Here is a 10,542-nt window from a genome sequence, read left to right as displayed (position 1 = left end):
TAACGGGAATATAATTTTTATTAACATAAAATGCTAGTTAAATAAAAGCAAAGAAACTGAAGCATGATATTCACAAGGGAAGCTGGACCACCTGATGTACAGCCACTGAACAGCCCTCTGTTACTCAGCAGACGTTAAAGAAGAATGGGTTATTAACTACTCTTAATCCAGAACTATTTAAATAAAAAGAACAATTCAAATGCAAGACTAAAAAAATGAAATAACTCCACCTCAACAGTGTTCATGGTTGAACAGGAAGGCTCTTGAACCAAAAAAAAAAAAAAAAAGGAGCAGTCATTGACTTGAGAGCCCACATTGCTTAATGCACTGCAAGGTATAAAATGAAATTTTGAAGGGTCAGTGGTGGAAAGACAGGGAGTAGGGAGTCAGCTTTAGCTAGCATACTTGTTCCGAATGATCTCCCCCCCTTCCACCTCCACCTGCTCATACAGCCACTTGCGGTCGCAGCGGCATTCCACGCCGCACTTGCGCGAGCCGCACTCGGGACACGGTAAGAAGCAGCCCATGCAGTCCACGTCCAGGCAGTCGCACATGTCCCGGCCGCTCGCGATAAGCAGGCCTCGGCTATCGTACACTTTGCTCTTTCCGCCCATGGTTTGCCTGAAAACAGGAGGAAAAGTCAAAAGTAACACTGAGATACATCTGAGTAACTACTGAGTAACACTGAGATACATCTGACCACAGGACTTTCCCCTCATGCCCCAGAAACAAAGATACAGGGACCCCTGTCTAAGCCTATCTATACTCCTCCCTCCACTCTCACATCCATCTATTTACTATGACTATCCCATGACCCTGTAAAGAATACAAAAGACAGCTGGTTGGTTGGATCTCTGGAAGATATTTGAGCTTCAAGACCATGTACTGGCTAGCAGACATGGTCTTGTTTACATTTTCTTCTTGACTTTGAGACTAAAGAACCCAAAAAGGGTACTCACAGCCACAGTCCTTACACCATTGTTCAAAAACCCTTAAGAGTGACTTTTGCATAAAGCTCTGCCACCGATCATGTGACTTACTTGTCACCAACTGCATCCTTGTCCTTAACATTCCCAAAACTTGAACTAAGCAACACCACTAAGTGACCATTTTTGTTTCTGATTTGACACCAATAAGGGAATGTCAGACTGTCAATTACAATTTAACCAAATGGGCAGCAAAGGAAGAAGTCAAGTGAGACTTCACTTTTTTTAAAGGAACCATGCACTACATTGTCTTATGAGACTCCACTCAATGTGAGTTCAGCTGTAGACTGTGGATTGAAAAGAAGCGACTGGTGACACCATGTGCTTCAGAGGAAAATCGCAGGTGTCCACACTCTCCAGAACTGGCAGTGGGGTTCACACGCGCGTGAACGTGACTGCGATTGCAGACAACTGGCCATGCTCAGCCCCACATTGGGAACCAAATTTATTTTGTAAATTAAAGAATTATCCAATCTGCAACTATTATATCAGGAAAAATTGATTGACTACTTACAAAAAGAAAAAGCTAAGCAAGTAACATGTTTTATACACTTAGAGAGATAGTTCATCCTCTTTTTAAAATACATATTTCAAGTATATGTTTTTCCAAAAGGCCAAGATAGTTTTTGTGTGTGACAAAGGACAGTTCAGACATAGCAGTTTCTGACAACCTGCAGGCTTCACAATGACTGGTATAGGGACAACTACACATTTGTGGTTTAAACCAAGAAAATATACTTCAAGTAACCAAAATCCAAAGCAACTTCTACACTTGCTGTATGCCTCCACAGGTAGTGTGTACAATCCCTTGATAAGCTTTTTTTTTTTTTAAACCGTATTTATTGTTGTCTTCGGTTGAAAAAATTTCCTATGAAGCATGCAGCCTGCGTGTACTGTGAGTAAGGGGAACCGCTCTGGAGTCAGTGTCATAAACAGACAAGCTCTGCCATGATGCGATTTCCCATTTTTTGGACTTAAATAAAGTACACTACTGTGAAATGGTCGCAGCGTCTTACCTGTCATTTGAGGACAGCTTGGCCGCTCGCCTCTTGTCTCTCCGGTTACTTTCATAAGCAAAATCCGTTTGGCGGCCAGGATTGGCAAATTCTAGTGATTTCAAAGCTTTTGCTGTCTTTCCCTGCAACACATAAAAATCTTTAGTGGATAATAAATGACCAAAACGCCAATCTCTGAAGCAGGGATGGGTATGAGTAATGGATTGATCGATTGCTCGTCAGGTACGTGCCTACTCAATCTTTTTATTTTCTCAAAAAAGTCTATGCATGTACACCTATGTGTTGGAACTTCATTTATTAAGTTATCACACAGAATGTTAAAAAAAGAAACACATTAAGTCAGAGGACATTTCTTGACCTAATATGAACAGAAAAAAGCAAGGGGCAAAACATGTCCATGGGGCTGAGCATTACCCAGTTTGAATGCACTGTGATGAGGGAAATTGCCTGAGGTGAATTTACTATCTCTGTCAACTGTAATGAAAACATGTCTCAAAATATGTGATTCCACTGCAATGGAAATGCTACTCAAGTATTCCAGCAAATATCCCATACCATATACCACTTAGCAACAAACGTGTCTTTCCAGTACAACTGAGTTACCTTATATTATAATTTGCTTTGGTTTTAAGCCAAAATGATCTCACAGCATGTTTGTCAGTACAGATAGCCAGGTAGCAATTACATTTAAAACAGAGGCAAACCATAAACATAGCCAGGCTATAAATAGACCGGACACTCTATGCAGTCATTCATGGACATCAAGCTGACACTGTTGCAAGTATGATATTGTTACCGTTTACTCATACAAATTCCTTTTATTTACTGAGTCAGACATTAATTTAGAATGGTGATTGAACTTTTACAGGTGCTAATTCACAGCCGGGCGTATATGTGAAAATAATAAAGATATCCCAGCCAAACACAATTGAATATTTAGCAAAGCTGTTGTGTATTGATTTTTTGGACACCCAATATTTGTGAGTTGAGAATAAAACGGACCCAGACTCTGTTCTTTACAAAAGGGGCTAAGCATTAAAACTTTATTATGATAAAACACTTATGATGGGTATTATGATTATTATGATAGGTACCGATGTGCATTGCTATGCGTAAACGTATCTTCTAAACGAGTGGTGCCGCCTGGCCAAGATGCGGTCTAAAAATAGATTCTTCCCCATACTAGCAATCGATTCGGAATCAAGCACAATATGCAGTAACACGATCCGTGAAATAACTGAAAATCATCATCCCTACTCCGAAGTGATCGACTAGACAAGCCCAAAAATAGGGCAATACCTGACTGGTGACATTCAAGTCTTAAAAACCAAAGCACAATTTTAGTATTTTCCTTTGTAGAAACTAAACATAACATGCACCCTCTCTTTCTTTAGCATAATCAAAGCAAGTTTAATATCAGTTTTTTTTTTTTTACTTTACAGAAAACCTGTACAAGACTATAATGCACATAAGGAAACATAAGCATATAGTGGCACAAAGGCTGATGTTGTTCATTTAAAAAAGATAACTACTTGATCTTAAAAGGCAAATGTTCCTTACAAAATCAAAATTAAGACCAAACTGAAAAGAACAAGCAAGAAAATATTTACTTTTTTATCATAATCATTTCATTCTTTAATAAAGGTAGTTCAATATCGGTGTACATTTTATGGAACGTAATGTGTAAAATCACAGCATTAATACCATTGAGTAATAAGAATGAGTATAGTAATCTTAGAGCCAATTTACACAAAAGGTTTTTTTGTTGTTAAATGCACTATTCCGATAGTGACCTGTCACGAGGTAAAGCAGCACTGACCACTCCCCCACTCTGCCAAATATACATACTTCCCTATCCCGCTGCCGCCTCTGACGCAAATCAACGTCCACATCGGCGTATCCGTTGAGCAGTTGAGCGCACCGGGCGCAAAGCTTCCAGCCGGGCACAAATTGCAGGGCAAAGCGATCGGTTAGGAAGGTGGCCTCGTCCAGGTCGATGGGCCGCAGGCCCTTCCGGATGGCCTTCTTGTGGTTGTTGAATGGATCGCAGCAGGTCCGCTGCGTGTGCTCGTAACGCTCTACGAAGACCTTCTCGTGATGCAGACACACCGTGTCGCCCTCCACCAGGCCCATCAGACCGGTGCGCAGCTGGAGCAGGAGCGCATCGCTCTCGCCAAGCTCACCCAGCTGCCGTAGCCCGGTCTGCCGGCAGATGGTGGTCTTGTGGCAGTCCAGAGTCATCTGCAGGTGCTCTCCCACCGTGCAGGGGTTGGTTTCCATGATGTCTCCCTATAGCCTACAAGCTGCACTTCAAATAGAGCTAAGAAAATGCATAAAGTCTGATCACATCGATCAGTAATATCCAGTTAAAGATTATTTGTTTAAAAAATAATCCATCAATAGATCAATCAATCATAAAATTTGAAAGATGGTCTTAAAATAGAATTACTTTTTTATAAAGAGCACACGGACAAGTGCTTAGCATATTTAAAAAGAGAAGTACCAATGCAGTAATAATGGAGCAATATTTTGGCTATTTCCTGAACAGCCGTTTTAAATTAGAAAAGTACAAATAAACAAGGAATGGAGAAGGAATAACCCTAAAGAAAAAAGTAAATTCACGCAACAAAAATGATCGCGTCAAATAAAGTTACTAAAAATGAACGCAAGTAGAATTTGCGAATGGTATTTTCGCAGGTATAAGTATGTCACTCTCTGCCTTGTAATCCCAAAACAGCAAGGTGGGTAACTAGCTAAATGATAAGCAGCCAACTACGACAGATACAAACACCAAACTAGAATTTAAAAAGAAACTTAACTGTTTTCCATCGATTTGTTGGTAGGTTTACAAAAGTTGAGCACTTAGTAACTAAAGTTCAAACGAGAAACACTGAAGGTTCGAAGATTTCGTGCCATTCAGCGGGTGTAGCTAGTACAGAGGGGTCGGGACAGTCGATTCTTTCAGCCTGAGTGAGGTTAGATCTAGCTATCAAAGTAAAAGAATGACCGCACAAGGCGCACGATTTTTTTTTTTAAATCGCGGGAATTTATTGAGCAGAAAGACTTTACCTGTTTAAAACTGACCTGCAAACGAGGGGCCTATTTATCTGTTTGCAGACAATGGGCAACACTGACTCAGACTCAAAGAAATAAATAAGCCCGTTAGAAAAAGTATAGCAGCAAGCGAGGTGTGTCAAATAAAAATACAACCTGTACTACAGTGCTGTAGTGCTAACGTTACTTTTCTCAAATCCCTCAACTGGGGCTAACCAGCCGGATGGTTGGCTAAGTAACGAAACTAGCTAACTTGCAAGTCCACCCACCGTATCAGAAGGGGATACCAATGTTATGAAACAAAGGGATATTGGATGTGTCCAGCCTCTTATCGTAATATGTACGAAAACTTGCATCTCTTAGCTGCTACTACGAACACGTAACACTCGTCCGTCTAATCATAACGTCCTCAGCTAAAGTCACCGTTCACAATGGGTAGTCAAACCATTTAAATTGGTGCAAAAACCCCAGCGAATGCACAACAAAGATATATGGCAAACTACTAGCCAAGTTCGCTGCTATCTTACTAACAGGAAAAAACTCAGGGAAAGTGTCGTTCCAGTTCATTGTAAGCAAGCCAAACCAAAAACATTTTTCTTGTATGCTCCGGTAAGCAACGTTCGCGTAATATCCCTTCTATCTTACACCTCACCTCAGCTTCCTTGCCCAGTTACACTTTGCTAAGATGTATGCTAACAATGGCGGCAGCTGCGCGGAACATCTGAACTCCCCCTCTATCATAATGGGCAACAGCGACGGCAGGGGAGAAACTCCTTACCTCAACCTAACGGTAGCTCTGCTTTATAAAGCACTTTCCAGGCGGCGCATCTACAGCTATTGTTCCGAAACAGCACCTGATATACAGAATATGTTAGGTATCAAAAACTAACGGTAGCACAGGGTCGTCAGTGTTTTGTCAAAGGTGGGGGATTTTACATGAACCAGTTGTTAGTTTAGGCTATCAGTTAAACGTGCATCTTACACATAAGTCAATGTAAACACAAACACTGGTTTAAAAAACGGTTTAGACAGTTCACCGGTATTTAATCTTTAACAGCCGAGTAGCTTAGATTTTTTTTTACCAAATTTGAACTACAAGCTTAAAAATTGCTCATATCAACAACCATTATTTTTTTTTAACCTATTGTGGGGTGAGAGGGACCGGACAAAGCCATTGTCTCCACCACAGCTAATACCTCCCTGAGCAAATCCAACTTTACCTTAAAAAAAAAACATTTCTAGATAAGTTAACCCTTATTCAACCAATTAGAAGCACAGGAAATCATCCACGCCTTTATCAAGGACCTTATACAAGGACCACTATGCGCAATCTTTTTACGTTGCCTTTTTATTCTGTAAATATTGCTTGCCTTAACTTCAGTAATCTTGTGTTCTGATTTGGTAATTCTTATTTTTGCCCATTTTAAAACACTTTGATATGGCTATACCCCCCCCATGCCAGTAGCTTCACCATGGCATCTATAGGGACATATCAAGATAGGCTACAGGTTGAATGTACCTTCAGGCTAGCCCAGTTAACCTAAAACTGTTATTGGTAAGTGAACATGCCTGTGAATGTTGAAATTTATTTGTAGAAATCAAAAATAATCCTGCGCATGCAGAATTGACCATAAGCAACAGCATTCTGTGTGCGCACAAATTTAATTTAGCTCTTCATCTGTGTATTCCGGTTCAAATAAATGTAGTCGGCCATCAAAGTGAAGAGCCTTGGCAACATACTCGTAATAGTCTGATGAATAATTAGCTAGTGCAACATGCTCAGGATTTGGATTTTCAACATTATCTTATAAAGATAATCCACGTTATAGGTAAAACTCGTAGACTCTACTTGCACCTTTTGAGGAGCTTACTAGAAAAATTGACTCTTCTGCAGCGACCGCAGCACGTCATTTTGTCCATCGTTGCACTGAAACGTATTCTAAGATAAAGCGCTGGCCTCAGATCATGGTGTGAAGCCGTCAAAACACACTTTAAAAAATATGCTGATTTGGCTTTAAAAAGCTGGCAACTGGAATCAGCCATAACAAGACCAGGTCAAAACCTAGTATATGGCTGGACCTCTCCGGCCGACCAATGGTGTAACTTCATAACACGGCCGACCAATGGTGTAACTTCATCACTCAGTCAGTCACAGACATTCGCGTTTGTAGGGCTGGCCCCGCTGTTGCGGTCCAGCCAAAAATTCATACTTACCATTAGGTGCACCCCTAGCAGTACGTAATCAAACTGAATTTCACATGTAAGTGTCGCCTGTAAATATCACTGTCGATCATCATCTGAGCTGAATTAGTGGCAATTTATGAACTTAGATTATTGAAGTGGTGCAAATGGGATAATTGTTTGAGATGGGGCTTGACAGAGGCTATTGCCACATCTAGCTGGCGAAGGACTGAAGTACCATGTGACTAAACAAGAGGAGACAGAACTGATGGCCCCAATTATAAGCACTCAAAATGTTTATGGATCTGGGTTAGCTTCATTCGAATAGTTTCCACACTTGTCAAGGAATACAAGTTGCATATAACAAGAATGTGCAGCATTAAAATTAATTTGTAGCTTCTTACCTTAAAGGAGGCAGCTCCCTCCTTTAATTTTTGCTGTTTTTCCCCTGCACGTAGTTTTGCTTTCTCCCTCTCTCGTAGCTTGTCCTTCTCTGACAAACTGTTGAACTGGTTGGCTGGAACTTTATTAGCATCTTTAGTTACAATCCCTCCACGATTTCTTCGTAATTCTATCTGTAAGATAATACAATGGACCATTTACTGAAATAAATCACTTAATGCATGATTCATGCCATCTACTGCATATCGACAGTTTGAAACTTAATCAAAGGCCTAGTTTTGGATACAGTTTTCAATTTTTACTTTGCCTACAGCCTACTGTAAGACAGAAAGATTCATTTTCCCTCATATAGTTTCTTACAGTTTTGAAGTCTGTCAAAAAAGTAAAAACTTGCCACCACAACCTATGCATTGAATATTATTATTATTATTTGATTATTATTATTATTACTACTACTATTATTATTATTATTATTATTACATTTTCTATTTAAATAGCCTAATTATTTTTTACCTTCTGTGTGTCTGGGCCAGGGCTTTGGATGGTTGTGAAAATAGTGGGTACAGCATCTTCTCTCAAAAACTGTCTTCCATTGTAGTCTCGAAAACAGTCTGCTTCAAAGTGTTCTGAACAGAGACATGAATTTGGTGTTGGTATGAAGCCCTTCCGACCCAGACTCTGCACCCATTGCGAGGCAAGCTGAGGCTTACTGATTGGAAACCTGCAGAGACAAAAGGTTAATGGGTTAAATTTTAAAAAACCGAATGCCAGTGTATGGAGATTTAGTTCAGACCGCAGTTATTCATGTATGTAATCTTGGATCTTTGATCACTGCGAAGCTAACACACACACACACACACACACACACACACACATCGTTGTGCAGTCTACACAATTTGTCAGAATCATCTCTGCAACAGATTAATACCCCATTTTAGGCTAATACCATTTTTTACCCATCATTTTCATACGGCAAGCTGGCACGCCTGCTGTCTTTGTTAAATGCTTCTAGCTAGCGACTAATAATGGTGAGGGGTATACGCAAAACGCAAATAATGGAAGTGGCAGTACTGATAATAATGATGCGGTAATGCCAATATACAAGACAAGAATAAATACAGACAAGCCGCCAACTATTACTCTGCAAATGTATAACCTTCCGGTGCAACATAACCTGGTTTACTTCAAAATAATACTGCTTCAGGACAGCGCAGCACGTGCTGGCACTGAGTTTGCGCAGACAAACGAAAGCACTTCAGGCTAGGAAGACAGGAAAAAACAAAGATAGCAACCTAGCGCTTCACCTCCTATTGGGGTATAAAAAAAACAATCTTAATCGTACCTGTAGAACCGTATCTCTGACCCTTTTATGAATCGATTTGTACACCCTGTAGCAGCACAGGAAACTGGCATGACGAAAAATCAAAATAGAACCGACAGAAAAAAATATGTCGCTGCGTTCCGTCTTGCTTCTAACGTTACAAAATGGCAACATGCACACCAAGTCGTACAAAAACCGAGAGGCGGAGTCCTACTCTCCATTCTCCACACAGGCCGACCACTGAGCTGTATGTAAAGTTGAAGGGCGATGTCTTCACAAGAGCGAATAGGAATTTGAGAGAGCGGAAGGGGCCAATAGTTGAGCTCTACGGGCTAAGTTATGTGAAACCGGAAAAAGCGATACGTTTGTTTACTGCAAACGTTCTACATGAATACGCCCATTTGATCCGCATGTTTTTTTACGTCACAATGTGCGTGCTGCTTACACCGAACCGACGTGTCAGAGATGCGTTGAGCGTTCCACCCAGGAGGATGATTTAATGAAACCGCCTTCCGTGCCATGATTGTTATGATTATATTTTTATTTTGATATTATTGCTATCAACCTCATTAATAATACCTCATGTTCTTGTTGTGTCCATTGCTCTTGATGATGAATCGTGACAAATAAATGAATAAATTGCTCTTAAATTAATATTCTAAGATGCTGATATGATTCCCCAATATTATTTTGACTACATTGTTATTTCCACATTGCTACTCTATCTTGTAACACATAAACTTTGAATGACCACATTCTCTTCAGGTGGTAAAATAAAAAAAATTAAATAAAAAAAACAAACAACCAAACATAGGGCTAAGTGACATGAAATAATGTGGTACCCAAACAAATAGGAAAAATCGTTGGACAATGGCTGCACGCAGTTTCCCAGTACCATGTGTAGTTTCTATTTCTAATATGTAATGTGCCTGTAATGGCTTTAAAATCAAATAGCTACAACTATAGGCTGGTAGTATTGGTTCATTTGTGGACAAAGAAAATTGCAGTTTAGATTTAAAACACCATTGTCCATTGGATATGGAAAGCAAAACCTAAAATGGACGAGATTGTGTCACCACCACAATTGCCCTGCGTCAATTGCATTGGCAAAGTTTGTTACTATCACGTACAAATATAAATCAAATTTCATAGAAATCTACATTGACATAAAAGTAAAATCATTACACCAATCATATCTGGACAAAATCCCAGCTTTTATATTCACACCATTTTCCATTGGATATTTAAAGTGAAATTCCCCGCCTAAAATGGACCCGATTTATTGTCACCACAACTGCTCTGCCCCATTTAAAATACAAGTTATTGTGATGCTGTCACGTAATGTTGGGCATTTCTGTCAGGCAGAATCCGTGGGAAAATGGGATGAAAATAGAAAGAATTAGACACATTTTTAAAATGACACTGCAATCTACCAGCATGGCCTCTGCGATGCGAAGGAATTGTCATCAAAAGTTTTCCACTACAGATAGTACCCCAGTCAATGTAGCTGGTCGTCATAGGGACTCCGCATGAAACTGCCATAACGTCATCTTTAACGCGACACACACGGGAACAATGGAGG

General features: G+C 40.1%; 1 protein-coding gene across 6 annotated transcripts; it reads right to left on the bottom strand.

The window, feature by feature from the left end:
* On the bottom strand, positions 1–9,215 carry arl14ep (ADP-ribosylation factor-like 14 effector protein). Of its 6 annotated transcripts, XM_064335764.1 has the most exons (5): positions 8,982–9,215; positions 8,153–8,360; positions 7,642–7,812; positions 2,003–2,124; positions 1–621 (listed from the first exon to the last, which is right to left on the bottom strand). In XM_064335764.1, the coding sequence occupies exons 1-5, from the start codon at positions 9,050–9,052 to the stop codon at positions 393–395; spliced, it is 801 nt and encodes a 266-aa protein (XP_064191834.1). In that variant the 5' UTR covers positions 9,053–9,215; the 3' UTR covers positions 1–392. The 6 variants fall into 6 exon arrangements, with proteins under 6 accessions (XP_064191834.1, XP_064191837.1, XP_064191840.1 ...); XM_064335767.1 differs by lacking the exons at positions 8,153–8,360; positions 8,982–9,215 and adding an exon at positions 3,851–4,322 and having other exon boundaries at positions 7,642–7,782; XM_064335770.1 differs by lacking the exons at positions 7,642–7,812; positions 8,153–8,360; positions 8,982–9,215 and adding exons at positions 3,851–4,322; positions 5,835–6,502.
* Between the last annotated feature and the right edge of the window lie 1,327 nt (positions 9,216–10,542).

The sequence above is a fragment of the Anguilla rostrata genome, chromosome 5 (genome assembly GCF_018555375.3).
Source record: "Anguilla rostrata isolate EN2019 chromosome 5, ASM1855537v3, whole genome shotgun sequence".
In the NCBI taxonomy this organism is placed as follows: Eukaryota; Metazoa; Chordata; class Actinopteri; order Anguilliformes; family Anguillidae; genus Anguilla; species Anguilla rostrata.
Note: the sequence above shows the minus strand (reverse complement) of the source record. Positions and strands in the feature narration are given on the sequence as shown.